We start from the raw sequence: 27,224 nt of genomic DNA on the forward strand, positions 1-27,224 counted from the left end.
CTCCACCTCAGTATCTTCATCACCTCATTCACTTCTGAACTACACGTGGCCTGATTCCTTTATAGCCAAGGATATGTAGGCAGCTCAGATACCAGGGCTCGGTCACAATCTTTTTAGCCACCTTTATTTTCTTTTGAATAAGCATCGGGTCATAAATAAATTACGTTGCTTATTGTTCTTTGCTCCGAAAACTCTTCATGTTTTCAAGCAAAGAGGGGCAGCTGTAAACACGTAATTTTTGACCCGCGCAAATTTTAAAGTTAGTTTTGGTATTTTAATATTTTTAAAATATTTACTTGACTTTATTTTAATATAATTTTAATCTTTTTATTTTTAGTCATAAAAAAGATAATAAAATAGTTTTATTTATCGTGTTTATCGCTTTTCTATATTCTTATCTTTAGTTTAAGATCAATTAGTATATTTTTATTCATGGTATCTTAATTTTATCATGACTTTAGCCCATTTTCTTTACTTTTTACTTTATTGTTATAATATTTAATAATACAAAAAAGTAGTTTCCTTTTAAAATTTTGTTTATTTACTTAACTAAGTTTAATTAATATTTTGGTAGGATTTTTGAGTTTGTCTTTGTCCAACAAGAAAATTTGTAGGCTCAAAGGTGTGAGTCCATTTCTTTTAGCTTAAACCCAATTATTCTTAGCCCATTCTTCCCAACCCATCAGCCCATTTATGTGCAAGATTTAATCCTAGCCATCTATTTCCTTCTAATCCAATGGCCATCATCCCTTCCCACCTTCATATAAAATACCCAATTATAGAAACCCTAGGGGAGGTTTTTAACTCCTAGTCTTGAAAAAAGGGACCAGCGGCTAGCCCCAGCCCCATTCCCATTGTCGCTGCTTCTCCATCCCAAAAATTCTAGCGACCCCCTTAACCTCCAAGACTGAGCCGCTCAAACAGCCACAAATCCAACTCAATAGTCAAAAAAAAATGGACTTTGCCTGAGGAATGGAGTTTTGGTAGTATTCGAATTCGAGCTCTCGTGTGTCGTTCGAGGTTGAAGGGTCGCGATTATTGTCCCTAATTTCATAGCTTGTTTTTTTCGATCCAATTTCATCGCCGGATTGCGCACACAGTCAGGCCGAGCGTGTCTTTGTACTCACTAATCTTACTCGTTTTTTTTATAAAAAAAAAGAGCACATCTCAGGTTCATTTCTTGACTTCCTTCTCTCTTATTTTGGAAACCTCATATGCTTGTGAATTTTTAATCGCACTGAATATATTAATTGATGTGTTTGAGTCTTAGCCTGACTATATGTTATATATGCTTCTTGTGTTATGCGTGCTTAAACTCAAATGTTCTTGGTCGAAAATTACAGTAATTGGCATGTCTTCTTTGCTCAATTGGTTCTGTTCGTTATTGACTTCTTCCCTTAATGTAGTCCAATTAATTTGAACTGCAAATCAATAGTGTGACGTTGTGTTTGGATTTAGAAGAAACGGAGTCAAAGTTTCATATTCATTGTCCTACTTTATTACTCTAATTAAGTATTTGGCAGAAGTAAACAATTTCAAATGTTGGTTTTCGATTCAATTGGTTGGTTGGAGATTCTTGGTTTGAAATCAATTCATGGAACTATAATTGGAAGACAAGGATAACTATTTTAAGTGGCTCTTGTTACGATTTGATTCACTCTTCGCCTTCTTATATTTGGACTGCTGAAACTTTTATCTTTTTATATTCTTAATGAAACACATGAATTTAGGTGCCATAATTGTTTGGTTTAATTTGCTTCAAATGGGACATGGGGGTTGGGATTCGGTAAACTTAAAAGAACTTGAATATTATATAAACATGGATCAATCAAATTCATATATGGCTTGGGTTTGGCTATAAAGCACTACATTTTATTTTTACTGTCACATTATTTTTGTTTGTTACTTCATTTTGCTTTGTATTGTTTAAACCCGTTAGGAGTATACTTTAGGCCGACCACACTCGGGTAGGCAAGCCTTAGGATTTTGTTAGTTTTAAGGCGGGAGGTCGTTCCTTTAGTTAATTCATCGGGGGAATGCCCCATAGAGTTTGTTTATATATTTTTGTGTTCTTTTATCAGGGGTATGTCCCTAAGTGAATGTAATTGAAGGCCGTGATAGACATGGTAGAGTGAACATAGTATAGGCTATTATTATTTTCTTGTTTTGTTTAATCTAGGTGGGGACGACCTCGAGCCTCTTGTGTGTTTATTTTTCTTTTTCTGTATTTTTCGCCTCAATTCGAATATTTTAGAAGCCAACTTGATCGAGTATGCAACCGTACTAATTACGGGACTTGGGGAGTGCCTAACACCTTCTCCCCGAGTCAAATAAACCCCCTTACCCGAATCTCTGGTGTAGACTTAGTTTTAGAGTCTGAAATATTTTAAAAGGAAAAGTCATTTTAAAAGAAAAACGGTGACCTGACACACCGAAATCAAAGTCAGGTGGCGACTCTGAGTTATTTCCTTTTGAACACAATTTTGTCACTTTCTAATTGAAATTTTTTTTCGAGCTTTACTAAATCTTTTTATTCTATTTAAGAGGATTAGTGAGGTTTGTAAAAAAGGGGTGTGACACCTATGAGTGGTACTTTAGTCAGCTTTGCAATGCAATAGGGAGCCGTGAGAATTTAATTTTTTTATCAGACAGGCATCAAGCTATTGCATATGGCATTGCAAAGGTATATCCGGAAAGCCATCATGGGATTTGCATCTATCATTTGGAGCAGAACCTAAAGCAAAGGAAGGTGAAAAGTGAGGTCATAAAACTTTTTCAAAGTGCTGCAAGAGTATACAGGCGCAAAGAATTTGATCTATACATGTCAGATATAGCAAAAGTAGATAAGAAGACTTATGACTACTTGATGGAAGAACCACCGGAAAGGTGGGCACGTTCTTGTAGTCCACGACAAAGATATGATATGCTCACAACAAACATAATTGAGTCAATGAATTCTGTCCTTTTAGAAGCAAGGGAGCTGCCTATATTAAAAATGATGGATTTCATTCAAGTGAAGCTACAACGTTGGTTTTATGAAAGAAGAAATGAAGCAGAAGTAACTTTTTATGATGTTTCTTGTTGGGTAGAGGATAAATTGAAGAAAAAAATAGATTTAGTATTTACGTTGAATGTAAGTATTATGTTCTATGTTTAGCTTATGATTTTAATATAATTTAACATAATGTACTAACTTATAATTTTTCAACATTGAAGGTCTTCCCTGTTGATTCATGGTGTTCTTGAGTTGAAGAAGAAGGAATAACTTTCTCGGTGGACTTAAACAAAAGAACATGTGATTGTTTTCAGTTTCAATTTGATGAATTACCATGCATACATGCAATTGCAGCTATCGAGAAGAGAAACATCAAGAAGTCCAACTTTTGTTCGCACTGGTACTTAAAAGAATCTTGGCTGAAAACATATGAAAGACAAATACATCCTGTAGGACATACTGATTCTTGGATTGTACTAGAGAGTATTAAGTCACAAATTTTTAAACCTCCAGATTTCAAAGTGCCACCAGGTATAAAGCAGAAGAAAAGGCATATTCCAGCTACCGAATCATCAAAAATAACATTCAAATGTGGTCGTTGCAGAAGAATTGGTCATAATAGAACAGCTTGTATATATTCTCCCGCAGTCCATCCATTTTCAAGAAAGCATAGAGAATAATAGATATATCCACTTATGTTTATTGACTCTTTTAAGTTTTTGCTATAAATTGGATTCATTTAGATTATTCTTAATTGAGCAGATGTTTGAATTTTCAAAATTTCTTTATGCTTACCTTTTTTTTGTTTATTTTGAGTTCAAAGATTAAAAGTTAAGGACAGGAGTCCGTAAGTTTGACTTGCATGTTCAAAATTTAAGGACAAGTGGTCCTTAACTTTGAGTTTCAAGTTCAAAAGTTAAGGACATGCAGTCCTTAACTTTGAGTTACAGGTTCAAAAGTTAAGGACAGGCAGTCCTTAACTTGTAATTCAAAGTTCAAACTTAAGGACTGTCTGTCCTTAACTTTGAGTTTCAAGTTCACAGTCCTTAAGTTTGAATTACACGTTAAAAAGTTAAGGACAGGCAGTCCTTAACTTTGAGTTCAAAGTTCAAAGGTTAAGGACTGTCTGTCCTTAACTTTACAGGAGTCCTTAAGTTTGACATGCAGGTTCAAAATTTAAGGACAGGCAGTCCTTAAGCTTGAATTACACGTTTAAAAGTTCAGGACAGGTTGTCCTTAACTTTGTGTTCAAAGTTCAAAAGTTAAGGACAGGCAGTCCTTAACTTATAGTTCAAAGTTCAAAACTTAAGGACTGTTTGTCCTTAACATTGAGTTTCAAGTTCAAAAGTTAAGGACAGACAGTCCTTAACTTATAGTTCAAAGTTCAAAAATTAAGGACTGTTTGTCCTTAACTTTGAGTTTCAAGTTCAAAAGTTAAGGACGGGAGTCCTTAAGTTTGACTTGCAGGTTAAAAAGTTATGGACAGACAGTCCTTAAGTTTGAATTACACGTTCAAAAGTTAAGGACAAGCAGTCCTTAACTTTGAGTTCAAAGTTCAAAGGTTAAGGACAGGAGTCCTTAAGTTTGACATGCAGGTTCAAAAGTTAAGGACAAGCAGTCCTTAAGTTTGAATTACACGTTCAAAAGTTTAAGACAGACAGTCCTTAAGTTTGAATTACACGTTCAAAAGTTCAAGACAGACAGTCCTTAACTTTGTGCTTAAAGTTCAAAAGTTTAAGACACTTGGTCCTTAACTTTGAATTTAAAGTTCAATTACACCTAGTTATGAACTAATACTAACAAACTCAATGGACAAATTAACACTTGAGAGAAACAAAGAAATTAATAACATGATGCCTTGATATTACTTCTGAAATTGTAATTATGCATAGCTGTGACAAAAAATTATGTTACGCAAACAAAATATAAGTGCTTTTTGAGGAATTTACAGAATATTTCAAAAGTTTTCTGAACTTGCAGAATCCATATGGATTCTTTACAGCAATTTTATACAAAAGATGAACCATAACTAACTTTCTTTACGACTAAACTACAACTCCTTTGGACAGCAAGTTTTATTTTCACTCTCATAATCATCGCCAACATTTTCTGGTGGTGTATCATAACCAGAATTTCTTTTCCACTCACCATGTGCCCAAAGATTTGCGGCAAGTTCTTTTCTAAAGTCTTTTATGTCTTCAGGTTGGAATATCTCCACATCATTTCCAGTCATCAACAACTCCACATACTTGATCAAGAATGCACCACAACCAGTCCTAAGAAAAATGTAAGATATGGAGTGAATTAAACAATAAATCTAAAGTACATATAAATTATATAACAAATAACAACACGTACGATCCAGTTTGGTGTGGTGATCTTTGCCACTGAATATCAAATTTGTTGAAGGCATTTCCAAAAGACTTGTGATGTTTGTCAAACTGTGAGAACTTTAGCAAGTGGGGGATCATGCGTGCATACATTTCCATATGATTCATTCCTGCCTCATATGGCTCCCTGTATATGGAATCGTACACATCAATCTTTTTCTGATTCAAGTCCAATACCCCCAAAAGAAAGTGTGTCACAACATTATCATCTTCTGAAGGAAGCCGACATGGAAAAAAGATTTTGTCAACCTCTGTCCAAGCAATTCCACATCTACAACTGTCCCCCCACACATATGGTGTCAGAAACAACTAATTATCACCAGCACACCAAAAGTCATCAATAGCATCTTCACTGAAATCTTTATACACAAGCACCATATAGTTATCAAAAAGAATATCAGTAGTTGTGCAACAAAAAGGATGGTCGCGAGGGTGGTAGCATTCCTTCTTTCTCAGATAATATAGGGCAATGTCAATATGCTTCATAAAAAGGCAAAAAATAAAACAAATCCATCAGTCATAAAATAATTAAAAATGATAAATTAAGAATAAAGAAAATAAATGCCTTGCGAATTATCTAACCTTATCATCAAGTACAAAGCTGCTATCTGAAAGCTCAAGGAAGAACATGTTGCTACTGATTTTTTGATGATACAATTTGTATAGATTCTTTCTCACACCATTATCATTAGCATATATATCAGTTTGTCCCCTGAAAATTTTGAAAATATCAGAGTTAGAAGTTAGTCCTGAACTTAGCCTTTCAAGTTGAAAAATTAAGGACAAACAATCCTTAAATTTGAATTACAGGTTCAAAAGCTAAGGTCACTTGGTCCTGAAGTTTGAGTTTCAAGTTCAAAAGTTAAGGACACATGGTCCTGAACTTAGACTTATAAATTTAAAAGTTCAGGACACTTTGTCCTTAACTTTGAGTTCAAAGTTCAAAACTTAAGGACTGTATGTCCTTAACTTTGAGTATTAAGTTCAAAAGTTAAGGACAGGAGTCCTTAAGTTTGACTTGCAGGTTCAAAAGTTAAGGATGGGAAGTTCTTAACTTTGTTCGAAAGTTAAGGACACATGGTTCTGAACTTTGACTTACAAGTTCAAAAGATCAGGACACTTAGTCCTGAACTTTGATTTCCAAGTTGAAAAGTTAAAGACACTTGCTCCTTAACTTTGATTTTCAAATTCAAAAGTTAAGGACACTTGGTCCTAAACTTAGACTTACAATCATAGAAGTTAAGGACACTTAACTTTAGCGATTTCAATATCAATACTGAAATACATTAAGGGACTTACTCTTTTTTGCGACCTCTCCTTTTCTCCTTGCCCAACCACACAATGAATTTCTTCAATAATTTTGCATCATCTGTGGCATAATGAAAAATACACCTACGAGTATATGTTGATTTTATCCAGCCTGAACTCTTGGGAGTATTTTGATTGTCTGCCATCGATGTTCCTGTTTTTCTTTCCTGATCAAAAGGAGATTTCCACTGCCAACTAAGCTTCTTGTTCCTTTTACCTCGACCAAGCTCTTCTTCAACATTTCCTTCAACCTCCATAGACAAACCCTCATCAATGCTCATTTGTGTACTTGGAGAAGTAGGAGTAAGAATAGAAAATGACGGACCATCATAACCAATACTATCTCTCTTGTTTCTTTGTATATTGGTTAAGGGCTTCATCATTGTTTTCCTCTACAGGAAACACTATATATATATTAGTTTGCTGGAAGTTGTCAAATGAAGAGACAAAATTTCAATTATGAATATAATATTTAGGACGCAATCAATACATGTCTTCTTCACACTGCCTTCTTGTGTTTTTTCGATAGACAATTCAGCTAACATATTGCTTGCATCATTTTCTTTATCTTCCAACTGCACATTTTATTTATCTTGCAATTTTTCTCCTTGTTCTTTAGTTGCAAGTTCACAAGATTCTGCAAAATATTTACAAGAGCTAACACAATTAGTACTTGTTACTAATCTTTAATTAAAACAAACATGTATAAAATTAAAAAAAACACTATCTAACCGTTTGCAATAGTCAAGATCATCCCAATTAAATCATTATCTTCACTAGCATTTTCTTAGGTTCCAATATTGTCGGTAAGAGAGGGAGGTGTAGAGAGATCACATGTTCCATCTATGCATTTGGAAACAATCTCACTTCTGCTTGTTCCTTCGGTATTTTCTACGTCTTGAGATTGTACTCCACTTTTCTCTTGATACTCCACTCCATCTTCTTCCCTTGCAGCTTTAAAAGATTTTATAACATTTGTAATGAATACCCATTCTAATAATTCACTAAAACTAACATTCAATATATAATGAAAATTTTATCTAACCTTGATTGGCATAAGTTTGAACTCCAAATTTCTCTTTATATGACAGAGGTGTAGACAGATCATATGTTCCTTCTAAGCATTTGCATACAATCTCACTGACACTTGTTCCCAATAGACTTTCTAAATCCTCATGAGATTTGCAATCCACATTTACAAATTTTTTCTGTTACTCCTGTCTCTTTTGGATTTTCCTGGTCTTGACATTCTCCTACATCTTCAACTTCCACTCCATCAATAGATTCTACAAATATTTGTAATCACAAAAAAGTTTATATGTATTACGCTATTGAATATAAATTTCAATGAAAAAAATTCAAAATCTATATCTAACCTTTCCTAATATCAGTGACGTTCTCAGTTTCATCATCTAGATGTGCATCTCTAAAATTGCTTTCATACTGAACTTCTGCATGCATATCCATATCATCACGTTCATCACCAGCTGCATCTTTGTTGATTGTAACAGTAGGCTCTGTACCACGACAATGATCATCAACTCCATCTTTAGTAATTGGAACACTAGATTCTCTCTCTATGGTCCTTTCATCAGGTTTCACATAAATCTTCAACGAAGTATCAAGCTTTGATTTCTTTAAATCATGAGAAAGAAACTAAGTTAGAGAGTTAAGGACAAGTAGTCCTAAACTTCAAGTTACAAGTAAAGAAGTTAAGGATAGGCAGTCCTTAACTTAGAGTAACAAGTTCAAAAGTTAAAGACATGCAGTCCTTAACTTTGAATTCCAAGTTAAAAAGTTAAGGACACTTGGTCCTGAACTTCAACTTTCAAATTGAAAAGTTAAGGACACTTGGTCCTGTACTTCAAGTTTCAAGTTCAAAAGTTCAGGACACTTAGTCCTAAACTTCAAGTTGTAAGTTCAAAAGTTAAGGACACTTGGTCCTAAACCTCAAGTTTTAAGATCAAAAGTTAAGGACACTTAGTCCTAAACTTCAAGTATTAAGTTCAAAAGTTAAGGACAGGTAGTCCTTAACTTATAGTTTTAAGTTAAAAAGTTAAGGACACAAAGTCCTGAACTTTGACTAACTGAAATTAATGATATTACCATGATTTCATTCTCAATCTTTTTTTTCTGATACAGCTATTTTCTGATTTATTCTAGTAACTTCAGCTTGCAGATCCTTCTTAAAACTCTCTGATAGTCTCTGAATCAAAAAACATAAAAACAAAAAAGTCTCGTAAGCAAAAAATAATCAATTAAAAAACTAATGTTATTCAAAGGCAGAAAACCTACTTTAACAATTTCCTTAAGCATGGCTTCATCAAATTGTGTGGAAGAAGGCATTGAGCTTTGATCTTGAGAAATTGGCTCTTCCACACTAATAGGCTCTGTATCTTCTTGAACAGAAATAAATGGTGACACCTCGATCAACTTATACAACTATAATATAACAAAAAATAAACATAAGTTTTCAGAACTAAAACAAATAAACAAAAAAATTGCTAGTAATTAGATTAACTTACATTTTCATTATGGAAGTATTTTTTACACAGAGAATCATACTGTGGAGATTTCATTTCCGAATAACATAACACCCGAGGATAACTAGATTCTTGGAAGTTCACAAATTATTTTTCCTGGAAAATAGGAATTACTTCCATAATCCAAACACAAAAGGCAAAAGGAAAGCCAAGTATAGTGTAGTTATCTTTGTCTTTATCTTTGTCTTTCTCTGTCTTATTCTCATTCTCATTCGGCTTCAAACAACTCTTCAATGATTTTAATAAAATTTCATAAGAAAGAGAGGCTCAGTTGAAAGAAGAGCAGAGTTCATCATCGTCTACAATTTTCATTATCTGCTCGGACACATTCTTATTCTTCCGCTTGCCCATCAAAACAGATTCAACAAAATAAATTGTTGCCAACTTCACAACATCATCATCGCTGCCTATAAATAATGTTGTTGTACCATGTGGGTGACTAGTAATAAAATTAAACAAATCACCCAACTCAACTCTATCCTTTCCGGGAAAATAAACTTTCGAAAGCCTATACTCTTTTTCATGTAAACCTTTGATGTCCGGTGAGGAATAACACTTCAAACCAGTAATTATATGAAATGTGTCACGTGTAAACTTAATTTCACGGTCAAAAACCTTGAATGTCATTGAATCAAGGTCATTATTTACAATTTCTGAAAGTAATACACAGTGAATAAGTTTACCGCAGAACTTCACACTTTGTAATCAGAAAAAGTTTCCGAAAATACCATCTCTCAACTTTTTCCACCGCCTGTTTGACAAAAAACTTTTGATTATTACCTTATACTGTAAATCTCCTTTCCAATAGATCATAAAATTACGCCAAACATCAAAATCGAACGCACGATCTCTTTCCATTATAACACTACAAAGAAGGAAAAGAAAATAAAGATTAGGACTTACAGTTAATTGGAGGGACTTGGTCCTTAACTTCAAGTTTCAAGTAAAAAAGTTAAGGACAAGCAGTCCTTAACTTAAAGTTTCAAGTTGAAAAGTTAAGTACAATAGGTCCTGAACTTCAAATTTGGAGTTCAAAAGTTAAGGACACTTGGTCCTTAACTTCAAGTTTCAAGTTAAAAAGTTAAGGACAGGCAGTCACTAACTGATAGTTTCATGTTGAAAAGTTAAGGATAGGCAGTCCTTAACCTATAGTTTCATGTTGAAGAGTTAAATACACTTGGTCCTGAACTTCAAGTTTCAAGTTCAAAACTAAAGGACACATGGTCCTTAACTTTGAATTCCAAGTTCAAAAGTTAAGGACACTTAGTCCTGAACTTTGAATTACAAGTTCAAAAGTTAAGGACACTTGGTCCTTAACTTAGAGTTACAAGTTAAAGAGGTAAAAATAGGCAGTCCTTAACTTATAGTTTCAAGTTTAAAAGTTAAGGACATTTGGTCCTTAACTTAGAGTTACAAGTTAAAAAGGTAAGAACAGGCAGTCCTTAACTTAAAGTTTCAAGTTGAAAAGTTAAGGACACTTGGTCCTAAACTTCAACTTTCAAGTTCCAAAGTTAAGGACACTTGGTCCTTAACTTCAAGTTTCAAGTTAAAAAGTTAAGGACACTTGGTCCTGAACTTCAACTTTCAAGTTCCAAAGTTAAGGACACTTGGTCCTTAACTTCAAGTTTCAAGTTCAAAAGTTAAGGACACTCAGTCCTTAACTTTGAGTTCCAAGTTCAAAAGTTAATGTCGTTTGGTCCTTATCTTTTATGAACACAGTTAACTAAAAATTCATAAACACGGTTAGCTTATGAATTCCTACGACTATTTTTATGAAATGTCCTTACATAATCAAATATATTGATTGAACCACAAACACATTTCACATTTCAATACCAAAAAGTTCTGAATAACAGCATCACAAAAATACGCTACTTCTCTGTCACTGAATCAACTTATAATGATCATTTTTGAAATTTTACACATACTTGACACAACATTGATCGCGATTACAAACAAAAATGCATAAAAGAAAAAAATTACCAGTTCGATCGTTCGATGCAGAGAAGATGAACAAGGAGAAAGATTAACTGCAGCTCGTTTGCATGCGAGGATAATACAAATGCTGAGAACACACAAAACTTGCCCTGAAATATTCGCTCTCAAATTTTCCCTCTTCTGAATGAATAAAACAAAGGTTTGGGAATATAAGAATTGAAGAAAGGGTAAAACTGTCTTTTTTCTATTAGTAGTGACTATTTTTGCTGAGCATTATAATTAGTGGATAAAAATTAAAGACCCCCTTAATTAGTGGCTACTACACGCCATTTTTACTACAAAAGTGCCCTCCATATTCTTTAGCTTTAAAGGACTTTAAGGATAATTTGGCCTTTAACCACGCTAATGCATGCATTAATAGCCTTAGTATTGTTAATACCATAGTTTGCTATGCATTAGCTATACATAGAATAATACCAAATATGATGTATAACTAATGCTTGTATTAGTTATACATATGTTAAAAAAGTGTACCAAACAAAGGTTTACTAATACACAAATCTAATGCACTCTACCAAACGACCTCTAACATATTATCCATGTGTTTGGAATACATACCTTGTATCTTGTCGTAAAAACTTTATTTACCAATTCAAAGTTCTAATTCTACTATTAAAAAACATGCAATCTTTCTTTTCTTTTCTTTTTTAATTTTACAATGATTTTGTATTTCTTTTTCTACAAAATTCGATAGTCTAAATAATAACAAAATCATAAATTCACTATTAAATTTTTGAGGTCCCAAAATAAAAGCAAAGGCTTTATTAGCTCCCCTTTGAGCAGCCCCCTGAATACCAAATGAGATGAGATCAATCTAGCACAAGGTTGATGTCAAATCAATTTAATCATTTCATATACAATTAAAAATTTCAAGAAAGGCTACAAAAAAGGCAAAGGGAAAATACAACAAGAAAAGAGGGATTCGATTACCCATAACACTGGTACCCCATACAACCGGGGGGGGGGTTGCAAGACAAAGCTTGAAATCAGGGGAGAAAAATAATTGAAATATAAAAAAATACAACTAAGCACGCTGAATGCCGCAGTGACTAACTGGCAACTCGGGTTTTGAGAGGGCCTTTTTCTCTTGTGGTAAATCTGCAGAAAGAATGAATAAACAGAGTACACTGCAAATTGTTGCAGATCTTGATCCCCAGACTATGCTGGTACCATTCTTCAGTATCAGTATTGTTGCATAACGCAGCAGACGCACACTCCACATTAAGTTCTCTTCTACTTTTAGCTACAACCTTCAATCAGAGTTTGAATCATAGAAGTCACTTGGGCAAGGTGTCATGACTTCAGATTCAAGAATCTGTACAACTCTGTGCATGGTGGGCCTCTCCTCAGGATTCGAAGAGACGCATTGTGTGGCAACTGAAAGCAGGGCATCCAAGCTTTCCGTCTGTACCCGTTCACAATGTGGATCAACTATATCCCGTTGTCTACTCTCAGTAGCTAGAAAATTCAACTGCATTATGGATATAAGATTTAAGATCAATACTACAACTCAGAAAGCCAGGTTTATGAACAGAAGGTCCCACCGGCCTTGGATAGAATACTTCAAGTTGTAATCCTTTTTTCCTTTTGGGGGAGGGAGGCCGTTGCCCATTCAGCAATAGGCAACTCTTCTTGTTTGCTTTTGATATGCAGAAACTAGAAACGCGTAACATAAATGGAAATTAAATATCTAGTGGAAGCTCCGACATGGTTATCTTTTCACATGATTTGAGTAGCACCAAAAACAGAAATTGAGTCAGTCTTTAAATTGATCAGCACTTGCATTTGGGTAACCCGCATGTACATGAGACTGACAGTTGCTTATTTCGAAGACTAAATTTTTGTTATCTTGTCAACATCAATATAGTTTTGTGCTTCAAGCACTAATTCCAACCTAAAAGAAAATAAAGAAAAGAAAAACTTAACCCATCCCTCATTTCCTCCGCCATACCAATTTTTGAGCTAGCTGCATAAATCATCTCTAGTGTATATCTGACCTCAATATTTCATTATGCTTGTTGCCCATTCCTCATGTATTTTCACATATCAACAACTGCCCTTCTAGCCACTGGAGCCAAAATATCTATACTAGAGTGAGTTCCAGAATTAAGTTTAACAGCTACAATCTCTATACATGTGGAGAAATTACATCTCTGATTTGTGGTGCATAGTGCTCAAATAATGAGTAGCATGGTGATTCAAGCTTTTAATCTCCATATCATATTCCTTTCCTGTACTCAGAACCTCTCTTTTCTAGAAAGATGAGTTTCAGTTGTTGCACAACTTGCATAAAAGCGGAGGCATCCCATCTACTATTTCACCTATTAAATAACAATTCTAAAGTATTTATCTTTCAACTCCAAATAACATTTACCTTGACAGTAGATTGTCATAAAATTTTAGGTTTTAAAGATTACAAGTTGGCCTACTCAATCAATGGAATGTCAGGACCAAGAAGAAAGAGAGCATAAATTTGAATAAACTCAAGCAAGAAGAAATTAGTGGCATTACATACCCAGCCAACGATGTTGAGGCCCTTCTCAATGAATGTTGCATCAGTGGGCCGCTTCCCACTTACTACTTCAAGAACCAGAACTCCAAAACTATAAACATCAGTCTTTTCTGTAGCTCTACCGCTCTGCATGTACTCTGGAAATAAAGGAAAACCAACACGTTGCATAAACAACGGAACATGGCTAAGAGAACTAGGTTCATTAAGAATAAACAATCTTTGATCCAAGCTCTTACACATCTGCTTTTACTGGAGGAAATAAAAAAGAGCTTATTTAATACAAACTGATGCAGCAACACACTGATTGCATCAAAAAGCAATATTTCATACTGTCTTTATTTTTCTTTTTTTGATAAGGATTTCATACTGTGCCTTCGACAGACCAAGATAAGAAGCTTCCACAATTGAACAATTTTCTTTCCTCTCAGTCCCTCTGTTATTACACTAGACCTCATATTTTCTAGTTGAGACAAAGGAAAACACGTATGGAAAGAGGAAAAAAAACTGACTGTTGTGTACTTGAAAGAAGAGTTGAAACATGATTACAAACAGAGGAAAATCAGACAACACTCGCGCAGGTCCCAGCTATTACAATAAACATGAATTATTTCTTCATACTTTAGAGATATGAAATGTTTACAAGTGTCCAAAATTTAAAGGAAGAACATATATGTTAAAGCATGTATGTACCTGGAGCCAAATAACCAAAGGTGCCAGCCACAATGGTTGTGATATGAGACTCCTCATCCTCCAACAACTTGGCCAGTCCAAAATCAGATACCCGAGCCTCAAAATTTCCATCAAGCAAAATGTTACTAGACTTTATGTCTCGGTGTATTATTCTAGGGGAACAATCATGATGTAAATATGCCAGCCCTTTTGCAGCTCCCATTATAATAGTCAACCGTGCATCCCAGTCTAGTTGTTCAGATCTCTCTGTATAGAAACATTAAAAAAGAGTTTTATTTATAACTGGGAAAAAATATTTAATTCAGGACTCCTAGCATTTGCTAGAGCAACTACAGAAAATCCTCAACAGCAAGAGCAAGTTAACAAGTCAGAAGATCGTGCTTAGGCTACTCATCTTTTTTTATTTTTCTCTTGCTTTTTACCCACAAAACAACCATTTGCAGAATGTCATTGACACTTACATTCAGGTATTCACGTTGGTTTCCAATTTTCAAACAAGAATGTGAGGTTGAAATTCCAGTGTGTTCTCTAACATTGAGTTAGCACATTACTTTTAATGTGATGAGTCATTCTTTTGAAGCCACTATACTACGGTAACATATAATTTTGCGTTATTTTCTGAAGACTTGCAACGTATTTCCCTATATTTTTTATTAGTAAGGTATATAATTAGCTAACATCAACTATATTGTCATGTCTTGAGTCCCTTTTTGCTGTGCCTTCTTTATATACCAACTCACCCACGGCTGTAAGCTGGCTACCTTCTGAAGGCAAAACAACACCATTTGAAGTTCTATATTCAATGTTTTATAGCAACATTATGATATGGAATTTAAACTCTATTATCTCCACGTAAGACTGCTTCTCCCTGTCTATTCCTTTCAGTTTTTGGGAATATATTTGTCAAACTGAAAAAAGAGTATATAGCAAAGAAAGCTCCAGAAACAAGTTTCAGAGCTATCACAGCCTGACAGAATTGAGCAGGACTCGATCATCAAGTGTACACTACTTTCCACTATTTAAATGGCAACTTGCTACTTTAGCTCAACTCAATATTTCTAATTTTATGGAGACAATATATTAGATTGTCTTATAGCAAAATGATATATTGGATTGCTAGTGGTAGTGCTATTTAACTGCCATCAAGCAGCATAACCTAATGTAGAATGAAGAGCGGTACATGTTAGACGCCAACAGCATTCCTGTATGATTACAGATCGCAGCGAAAATGAGGCAAAATTACTAAAATATTTGCACTAATCCCCAGTATACATGCTAAATTCAAAAATAAGTGGACATCCTCACCCTACCATAAGCAGCAATAATTAACAGCGGAAGAATATCTCACCATGCAGAACTTCATCTAAGCTACCTCCGGATAAGAAGTCGTATATCAACAACTTTGATGTTGGAGAATTGCAATATCCTCGCAAATTTACCAGATAACGGTGTTTAATGCTTCCGAGAATTTCAAGCTCTCTTTCAAAAAATCTATCAAATCCCTCGTTCATCTTAACAATTCTTTTTAAAGCAAACACATTGCCATCGTCCATTGCAAGCTTGTAAACGGTACCAAATCCCCCAGAACCAATTATGTGTTCTTCATTCAAAGCCTCCAACTTTTTGATGATATCTTTAGAAGAGTAAGGCAAATCTCCATGAAACATCACAATGGATGCACCTGAAGGATTAAGAATTTCGATAACTAAACAAAAGGATTTGATGTAAAGAATTAAAAAGGACGAAACAAATAATTAGAACATCAAAACAGTAATTTCTGCATGGGTTCAGGACCTGCACCAACATCCACTGCGAGGCCTCTGCCGTCATTTTTACCCAGTCTCTTGTAGAGGAAACAGCCCCAGAAACACATTAGCGCCACCAGTAGCAGTGCACCAACAGTTGCAGAGGCACTTATGAGTAGTCGACCAGAATACTTCTTCTTATTTTGGCTTTCGGCTGAAATGATTGCGGATCAGATGTTACCACGAAACACACAAAAAAAAAGGAAACTAGGAAGAGTAGAGAAGGAAAAGAAGAGATACAGATCCAACTAAACATGTCATCAAGTTACACACGCAACAAATCACACTCTTGCTTAATGCTTGAAGCACAGGTATAAGAAAAATAATCAAGCTATAATGTAATGCTATTTTTTTTTCATTGATGAAAGTGGTCGGGTTAGCGTGCGCACCTCAACTATTCCACCAAGTACCTGCTATCTCCCACCAGCACAGGTACCGGTAACTCTGTCCACCAAACCTTAGGCAAATTAGAAGAAATCACCTAGTATTTTTTGCCTCCGCTAGGATTTAAACTTGAGGCCTCATGGTTCACCTCCCACTTCATTGACCAATAGGCCACACCCTTGAGAGCAGCCATAATGTTTTTTTTATGGGCAAATAATATATTATATAAATATTTGCACTAAGCCAGTGCAACAGGCGTAATATAAAAGGTTGTGCAAATCATCTATTATGTCTAAAATATCATTACATCTGGTACACAAACTAGTTTGCACCAAAAAGCGGTCAACAAAATGCTCTTAACACATTATATACATACATAATACTACAAGCACATATAAGTTATCTGATTCAACCATTTGAAGTACAAGGTTTAGTCTTGGTACAGGGAGGAGAACATTCCTAAGCAAATTTCTCCTAAATATTTCAGTCAATTTCAGGTGAGAGTGGGAATACAAAAATATAACCTAGATAAAACTCAAAATTAAAGGAAAATAACTGCTATTTTGAATTATCAAAAAAAAAAATAACTGCTATTTTGAATGTACACGGTTATGCAGATGAGGGTTAAATAGTAATGATATGTGTTGCATGTGTTGCTTTTCTTGACGTAGGAATAACAGAAAGATGAGTTCTGATATTTCAGCAGCAAAAACACTAGAAGGTATCCTTGACAATGTAGATATAGGTCTATGGCCTCTGACAGATAAAACATGAAGTCAACTTAATTTTTTTTGATAAGGTAAATTGTATTAATCAAAAAGGGAGAAAACTCCCGTATACAAGAAGTATACCAAAAAGTAGAGAATTTACATTAGAACATGATTTTCTACAAATGACGCCCAATCTTCTATAGAAGTAGGGGCTATATGAGTGCACCAAAAAGCGATCAAAGATAAAAGACTATTCTTAAGATGTGAAAAAGGAGACTCAATCCCCTCAAAAGCTCTCCAATTTCTCTCCCCCCAAACTATCCACATGAGTTAACGGGGCGAACTTCAACGCCTTTTGCTTTCTTCTTCTACGGAAACTGGCCCGGCTATATAACATTTCCTTTACGGTGCTTGGCATCACCCATTGAACACCAAAAAAATTCAGGATTGCCCTCCACAAGCCCGAGGACACAGGGCAACTTAATATCTTTTTCTTTTTTTGTTGAGAAAGGTAACAAGCAAGTCAACTTAATATCTAACGACGATTTTATAACGAACCATCTCACATATAATATTTACCAGAAATGGGGGGCTGAGCAAATGATGTAGGACCTCCGGCATCGCAGACCGCATTAACTTGTTGGCCGCACAATTTACGATTTCCGAGAAAGCTGTCATAAGTTAAAAATTGGAAAATGATGTATTAACAGAGTGAAAAGTGCTTAAGTTGTCAATTACCATTGTAAAGTCATAATTCATATCAAGGTGGTCATTCTATGCACATGAAATAAAGAACAAGGTCTACACTAAATGCTACCCCTACTATTCACTTGCCAGTCAGTCATGGACCTTCAGAAATGATGGATCAGATGTATGAAAAATGAACTGGAGAATTACACCAAAGTCCTCAAGATTACCTGACCATTGACTACAATTTCCTTCTATGTATTTTTAATACAAAAAGTTGGAAATAAAGCATGACACTGGTATTTGATAAAAGTAACAAGCTGAAGACGAAAGATAAACTGATGCAGAGTGTATTTAAACAGGTCTTACCAATAAAAAGAGAAACTTTAGAAAACTAAGATAAAAAACAGTATATACAGGTACCATTATGGTATCTACTAAATAGATGATCAGGCAGCATTTCATCAGGAACAAATGATCAAGAAGATCAGATCTTGAAGCTTTGACAATTAAAATCAACTCAGCATGAAGGAACTTAGAACTTTGGGACTTACGATTCATTTCCAAAGTTGGCAAGGCGCCCATCACTAGGTATTTGCCCAACCAGAAAATTTGTTGAGACATTGCTGTAAACATTATATGAGAACATTAATATGAGTTGCCCAACACCCCACCAAAAGAAGATCTAGACTCATAGTTAAGTTAAATAAGTCCTAGGGCACTCACAAAGAGGCAAGATTTGTCAGCTTCCCGAGTGATGCAGGGATGTTTCCGCTGAGCGAGTTGCTTGAAAGATCTCTGCCAAAGTTAATAAACCAACATCAATTGGGTTAAGCTGTACGAGCACTAAGTTTGATTATTATCTTATGCCAATTGAGACAGCTCATAACATACAATATGCAACAGATAAACAGTAGTTCCCAAAATGATTAAAAAATGAGTTAGTGATCTTCTCTACATCAATTTGGTTAAACTGTTAGAGCACTAACTAAGTTCGATTATTATTAATTGAGATAGCTCATAACATATAATGTCCAATAGAAGTGCCCAAGTGATAAAAAGAACAATCAGAAATCTCATCTACACTAAATCAAGTCAACAATAAACTGAGCACCTTTATTGTGATATGTAAAGGGTAAGTTTATTGATTTCCAGCAACAAGTTTATGAACTGAGCACTTTCTAAAACAATGAAAACTCAAGGCGAAAGGAATACTTTTCTTTATCTTGATATTTTTTGGATAGCCAAATTAAGTTTCCTTTCCCTTTCTTTCCTCGAAGACTAAGATCATGAACCAAAACTGAAGTCCTACTTTTGTGATGAAAAATTGTAGTATGTGTCCACTTATCTCCACAGGTCATATCCTTGAGAATAATTAAGAAAGCACAATTGACATGGTCGTATGTTCTCAATGTCCAATTTGTACAAGATGCCTGACCTGCTATGTCTTCTCATCAAATCCAGATATTCCATTTTTTTTTTGATGACCGAGAAATCCGTCTGGGGCCGATCCTTTGGACCAACCGCAGCCTTCGAAACTCGGTGGATAATGGGCCCGCCCCTCTACCCTTCTCCACTTAAATACCAGGCTTTGCTTTGCATGGTGTGGGGGCTTGAACCTGTGACCTAAGACACAAATCCACCACCCTTTGCCACTTGAGCTAGGCCCTGGGGGCAAAACCATAAAATACAGAAAAATAGCTGAGCTATCACAGCTAGCTATCCAAATACACCTCAACTACTTAATGACATACTTTTATATAAATGTCATTGCGCGTTTAAAACCACAAGATCCAAAAGTACCTTTTATGCTTGAACTCCGAGCCCAATAAAAAGTGCCACATAAAATGAAAGGAAGTACTATTCCAACGCTAATATAAAATGTTGAAATTAAGAATAGATGGAGAGTTTTTTTTTATAAGCTCCCACTTTATAAAGTTGATTTGACTAATGTTTTTGCGCATGCTTAGAAAAAGAAGCTTACAGATTCTCAAGCTTAGATAGGTTCCCCAACTCATCGGGGATCGATCCGCTTAAATAATTGCCCTGCAGAAATCTGCATTAAAGAGATTGGAAGTGCCTGAAATTAGTCGGCAGTATACTGATAAAGATTTAGAGCAAAATGTATGCAAATCCAAAAGAAATAATCCCTCAAATTTTCCTGAGCATATCAGAACTGAAACAATCGCTTCAGATTTTTAAAATCAAGGTTAGTACTTATACCAAAGATCATATAATCTAGCATTGATGAAAACTGTATGCCTTCTTCAGTTAAAGTGCTCATTATTTTTATTGATTGAAGCTCATGTTTAATTTCACCCATCTATTTTTTTTAAAAATCAAGTTAGCAAATTTTCATTAATGAATGAACCAAAACAAAAGCACCATATACAAGAAGTATACCAAAAAAGTAGAAAACCTACAAAAAGCTATGGTTCTCTACGAAAAACACCCAATCTTCTATACAACAAGGAACTTCTGGGTGCACCAAAAGAAAAAAGGGAAAAGAAGCTACTCCTTAATCATCTAATTATACATGGATGTTCAAGCATTGCAGAGTAAACAAACACAATAGTCATTTTGAGCAATCTTAAGAACATATTTTAAGTAGAATTTAGCTCTTATAATAAGAAATAACAGTATATTAAGCTATTACACAGGCCGCATCAAGTCCTTTCCTTTTCAGTTGCCTTTCAATATTTTGAGCTCAACATACCCCCAATCTATCATAGACACATAATAGGTCCTATCTAATTTTCAGACAAGCCTATAAAATGCAGTATATCATGTAAAACAAGTTGGAATCCTCCTTTTCATCCAAGTGCTTAATAGTGATAAACTTCAGAATCTCAATAGATGATAAATAAATATGCAGGTTATATCAAACAACTACATTGCACACTTACAAAGATTTCAGCTCTGTACAATTTCCTAATTCAGGCGGTATACTCCCATAGAGGTTGTTCCCATGAAGAGCTCTGCATTTTCATACATGTTAATGTAGAAATACTAAAATCAACATATAAGAGAACAGGAAGAGAAACATACAGAATCTGCAAATTGTCTAGCTTCCCAATATCTGATGAAATAGGTCCACTTAGCTTGTGATTAGAGAGGATCCTGGATGATTCAAGACAACAATCACCTTTAGCAGTTCAAATGAGATAAACTTCCAAATGCAATTAGCAACATTTGGAATGGCAAGTGAAATGAAAGTTTGATGAAAATTAAATGTATTAACTTTCTACTTAAATGGCAAGGAGTAGCAGAGAAGAGAGGTAAAATGAATCTGCAATTAATAATATCAAAGCACAACGAAAACAAATGAAGCTCCTTCAGAAGAAGGAATGGTAAGTTAAATAGAATTATCATGAAAATTAATGTATTAACTTCCAGCTTAAATGGCCAGAAGTAGCCGAGAGAAAGGTAAAAAGAATCTGCAAGACGACATTACGATTAATAATGTCAAACCACAAGGAAAGCAAGTGAAGGTCCTTTGGAATAAGCCACTATAGGAAATCAAAATAACTTTTTTTATAAGGAAAATTGAAAGATAAAATCAAAATAACTTCCCCGTTTGGAGATAATCCAAGAAGGATACCATCCAACAGGATAAGCCACATGGACTGAAACTACAGAATATGATATGACACTGAGCCAACTTAGTCAATAACTTGAGTAATTTTGTTTGAAATTATGTTGGGCTTGTTGATTGATGATTTTTCCTTTATTTAGGGGTGGCAATTTGAGCTCAAACCCACCCAGCGATTAATGGGTTGGGCTACAAACATTTTAGCTCAGGGGTCTATTTAGGTTGAGCTCAAGTTAACCCATCATTTTTTATAGCCATTCTGACCCATAAAGTAGCCTAAATACAACTCATGAAGCTCATCCAAAACAAAGGGATCTCAACCCAATTTATCTAGAAATTTACTTAGTTGCCCCATCATTAGTTTTTGTATCTAAGTTTAAAAATGAGAATCAACGTATTTAAGTTTTAATGTAAATATGAATAATTTTATAATTGAGTTGTGGTGAAATTTACTTATTTAGAAATAACATAAAAGATATTTTTCAACTTACAAATTTTAAATACTAATTTTTTATTTAAGAAAATATATTTTGATTCTCAAAATACTAATAGTACTTATTTACCTTTTATACATAGGTGTATAAAACGTAAGAGGCTTTGTTTATGCAAGATGAGCATAGTTCTAAAACATGGGTCAAGTTCGGCAAATTGGGCTATGACCCATTGTTTAGCCCATCTTGACCCAGCCCATCTTAGCCCAAGTACACTTTGGGTTGGGTTGAGCAATGACCAATTTATTGACCTAACCTATTTTGACCCCCGCAAATTAAGCCCACCCCGCTCATTTGCCACCCCTATCTTTATTATTCCATAGGAACTCCCATACAGTATTAGTATTCGTCACCACAGTAGAGTTTAACCCCACGTTCGGGATGGATAGGTGTGGTTCCTCTACGCCTATCCAAAGCTGGACAGATAAGAATAAGAGGTCCAGGTGTCTTCAACAAAGACATTGCTATCCCACCACAAGCTTCAACAAGGTACACTATGCAACAACTTGTTTTCAAGTACAACAGATGAACCCAAAGATGATTTAACACCTACCCAAAACCAAGCTGAATTTCGCAGATTCAAGTTCAGAAGCTATACTTTCCCCAATAAACATTATAAAGATCTTCTTTTTTTAAGAAATATATAAAGAATAGACTTCTCTCATATGAAGATAAAATCGTAATGATGGTTACTCATTCTTCTTTTATTCTGTTGACAAGACAATTGGTGTTCTTTTAAAGGGAAACTACTAGGCTTTGTATGATCCGTCATTGATTTGAAGAGAATTAATTGATATGATGTAAAGGAAAACAACATATGGAGTTACAAGATATCCTTTAGCTTTTCCACAAGTCTTTGCAACTTCAATAGTTGTACACAGTTCAAACAGTGCAAAAGCAAGATACCTACCCAAAAGTGCAGTAAAAAGCAAGATAAAGAAAATCCAAATCTCAAATTCAGCACTATATTCATTTTCGGAACAAGAACATCAGTTCTACAAGATAACAGAAATCCTATAGCGAGACTGAATCTACATAACCCCCTATAGCAGTCAAAATTACCAGAGATAAAAGAACTAATGAAGTTAATAGCATGTGATATCCTACCAATGTAGATAATTTTGTAAACACATTTGTTTCCAAAATATTTAATTTGCCCAATAGCTAGAGCCAAGACAATATCACCACAATTACAGATGATTTCAATAATATTTCAGCAGATACTTACAAGGATATAACTCTCTTGGACTTCAGGTCACACTTCACGCCCTTCCAGCCACATGGATCAGCATCTTCTGGTCTCCAATGCGTAAGAACACCGTCTGAACTTGGTATTGCGGTCCTAAAATTAACAAGTGCTTGACCTGTAAACATAGAAAACTGTGTCATTTATGGATTTACCTGTAATGCTTACAAGATGGGATGGGTAACAATGTCAAAGATGAGGCACCTTCTAGTTCTATAACATATTGATTATGCTCGTTCAATTTTTAAACAACTGAAAAACAAACTTATTCGTATAAGAACTAAAGGCTTGGCAAAATCTTATTTCTATTACCAGGAGAACATTGTAAAACAAGTTTAAATGGGAATTCGCCTCACAAAACCTCCACTGAAATTTTCAAAAGTAATACTCAAGAGAACTAGAAATCATATATCATCTTCATCGAGTATGCCATACATTATCACACACTCCAACATTCACATACTTCCATTTTATTTGACATAGTTTGGCTTGGCATTGAGTTTAAGAAAAAAAGGAAGACTTTAAACTTGTGGTCTTAAAAGCTTAAAGGGTAAAGCTTTTGCGGGGCTTTCAATCTGTGTTTCTATAAAAACTTCTCAATTAAGGGTAAAATGGGTAACATGGAAAGTTTAAAGTTAGATTATAAATGTGTCAGTTCTTTTTGAAACGGACTAATAAGAAAAGTGTGTCGCATATATTGAAACGGAGAGAGTATCATATTACGACTTAGAATCTAAACTATAAACAACATGGACAACCCAGGCAAGAAACCGAAGACAAGAGTAATAACTATACCATCAGGACTGAGAGCTTCTGCAACTTCTACAACAATGCAAAATAACAGTATGCTTAAAAGCAACAGCTCCTGCAATATCAGATAGAAGCTGCCCATCTCGGCACTGGTCAAGCATAATAATGTTACTAAAAAACATCTGATACACCAAGCTGCACTACGCCTCCTTTGGACATACAGTTGACAAGTTGATGACACCACAAATAAGGCAGCAGAAAAAGATAAGGAATGCTCCCTAGCAAAACACAAAGTCACAAACATCCCGTTATGATCAAGGAAACATTTCAAGAGTTGAAATGAAGGGGGAAAACATAATTTTTAAATCAATGAAGTAACAAAACCAGAGATAATTCTCAAAGCAATTCATTCAGCTATCGCTGCTGGCCACTTCATAAACTTAATGGTTGTCTGATCCACACTTGTGCATTAAAGTTTCCTTCTTTAAATTCATCACTTCCTTTTTTCAGCAAAGAGAAACCCTTCTAACTCGTAACTAACATTTCAAAGTGTCATAATAGTTAAATTCTGAATCTTTATTAGCTCTATTCCAACTCCTCACCAGAAACAAATTGGAGCCAAACTTTTTTTCTTTTTTTACAGGTATACGAGCAGAACAATGTACAACTGTTAAGGCACTTGGTACAACATCCAATTCCACTAAATAAATAAAAACACAAAAGAACCTACAAATATCAAACCCCAGAAGAATGTGCAACTGTTGATGCACACAGTACAACTTAAAAAAAATTAAAAAATTAATTTAACAGAAATATCGAAGCAAATAAACAGAGCCAGTAGTACCTGTGAAAACAATCTTAGATTCGATCTACAAGTGAGTATCCTTAGCTCATTTCAGCACAAAACACATAAAGAGAGAGAGAGAGTGTGTGTGAGAGAGAGAGAGAAATGCAAGTGTTGTGAGCTGTAAAGTTGGAAGTGTTGTACAAAAATAGAAAGAACCAAAAAAAAAACACAACGAAGAGAGAGAAAGAGAATGATTTTTTTCCTCTCTCTCTCTCTAAAAGCTTCTCTTTGCTTTGCTAATACTTCGCTGTTTGTAGATTCGAGATTGTGAAACCAAATGGCTTTTAGAGAGAGAAAATGGAGAGTGAGATGATGGGAACTAAAAGGGGGTATCAGTATGAGCCAATGACAGTGGGAGTGGGTTCGCACGTGTGAGTCTGACCTCTCCACACGAGCGACCGACGCTTGTGCTTTTACACAACACCACTGTGAAACCACGGGCTGCTGTTTTGTTAAACCAGTCTTAGAGCACGTACATTGCGTGTGTACCTGATAATGAAGATATATCATTTTAAAATTAATATAAATTAGGGATGTTTATAATTTGGTTTGGATCGATTTTTCCCTAAAAAGAAACCAAATCAAGTAAGACGGTTTTTCAAATATTAAAACCAAACCAAACCGATTAAGTCGATTTTTTCGATTCGGTTTATGTCGGGTTTTCGATTTTTTTGGTTATTTGTGGGTTTTTTCTTAAATATAAGACATACACTACTAAACACATATTTCGGAGACCATATTTTCAACGCAACACTATCAAATCAATTACCCTTTGAGAATTCTATTAGTTATCAAGATATATTGATGATAATTGAATCAAATAGTGATCAATAATTTAAGGACTCAAATAAAAATATATTATTTTTAACACGAAATGGATTATTGCACTTAACAAAAGAAAACTACCAATCAAATTAGAATGTAAAGGTAAAGAACTATACTAAAAGTGCAAATTATTAAAATTTACCATTAAATATTTGAAACTTTGTATAAAAATATACTTATATATTGGTGTAATAATAAATTTGAAATAGCTACTCCTATAGTCGGTTTGATTCGATTTTTTTCGGGTTTTTTTCTGATTAAAACCAAACCCAAACCAAATTTGATCGGTTTTTAAAATTCAAAACCAAAACCAAACCAAACCAAAAAATATCGGTTTTTTTGTCGGTTTGGTTTGATTTTCTGTTTGGTTCGGGTTTTCGGGTTTTTATGAACACCCCTAATATAAATAATATTCGAAATATATATTTGAGATGAGTAAAAGAGTTGTTTTTAAATATGTATCCATACTATATACAAAAAGAAATTGCTTAATATTTGGTATTGATGCAAAAATTACTCTGAATCAATAAAGTAAATTAAGCTACATTAAAGGAGGTTTATTTTAGAATTTTTTTCCAACCCAAATAGAATATTTATTAGTCCCTGTCTGATTAGGAATAAAGAGTCAAATTCATAATTAGATAGGCAATGTAACTAATTGATATGTAGTATATTTCATATGTTTACATTAAATTTATTGTTATCTGATATAGTCTAAAATGGTAGATTTATTCTAACAAAATAAAAATGAAGAGACAAAAAGTTGGAAATAAATTTTTTTCCTAACCATTTCTAAAATAAAAATATAAATGAAGAGAGATAGAAACAATTCCCAACTATTCAAATTTACTATTTTTTCGGACAACTAACAATCAAAAGTCTTAGTATATGATTTAACTGGTTATGTTTTTAAATTTTTAATTATTTTTTCGGTTAAATAAAAGTTTATTATGTTTGAGCATCAATTTTGTAATAACTGATCTGTACAAAATCATGAGATTCTGGATCTATTCCAAAGAGCAAATAAATGTAATTGTAGTAGAATGCAATTATAGCTGACAACTCAAGTAAGAAAAGAATTTATATAAGTAAAAATTTCTTGATTTAATATTCCTAAATATCAGGAATTCCTACATAATTCATGTAAGGAAAGAAACTTAATTTGATTTTGAAGTCCAAAATATTAGAGAAATAAGAATTTAAGTTTTAATGTACGTGTGTTACGCGTGTCTCTAAAAGCAATACCAGTACAAAAAATTGCAAGTTCTAAAATAAAAATTATGTTGATCATGTTTAGAAGGTTGATCTACTTTAGTGGTTCTATATTAAATTTATTCTAGTACATGCTCCATTATAAAAAAGGTGTAATACAAGTATCGTTTGATTGAACGGTAAAACGTGCATTTAACTTTACATGAGCACTTGCGTGCGTACGTTGTATGTATATTTTA

The 27,224-nt window shown here is 34.3% G+C and overlaps 1 protein-coding gene across 1 annotated transcript; it reads right to left on the reverse strand.

Annotated features, from left to right (window-relative positions):
* Window positions 1-12,049: 12,049 nt before the first annotated feature.
* On the reverse strand, window positions 12,050-25,378 carry LOC107791438 (LRR receptor-like serine/threonine-protein kinase FEI 1). Its single transcript, XM_016613503.2, has 14 exons — window positions 24,946-25,378; window positions 24,147-24,379; window positions 23,334-23,469; window positions 21,071-21,142; window positions 20,929-21,000; window positions 20,007-20,078; window positions 18,749-18,820; window positions 18,577-18,648; window positions 17,915-18,006; window positions 16,231-16,395; window positions 15,785-16,117; window positions 14,437-14,682; window positions 13,750-13,883; window positions 12,050-12,705 (listed from the first exon to the last, which is right to left on the reverse strand). The coding sequence occupies exons 2-14, from the start codon at window positions 24,241-24,243 to the stop codon at window positions 12,487-12,489; spliced, it is 1,782 nt and encodes a 593-aa protein (XP_016468989.1). The 5' UTR covers window positions 24,244-24,379; window positions 24,946-25,378; the 3' UTR covers window positions 12,050-12,486.
* Between the last annotated feature and the right edge of the window lie 1,846 nt (window positions 25,379-27,224).

Source organism: Nicotiana tabacum, chromosome 5, assembly GCF_000715075.1.
Source record: "Nicotiana tabacum cultivar K326 chromosome 5, ASM71507v2, whole genome shotgun sequence".
NCBI classification, from domain to species: Eukaryota; Viridiplantae; Streptophyta; class Magnoliopsida; order Solanales; family Solanaceae; genus Nicotiana; species Nicotiana tabacum.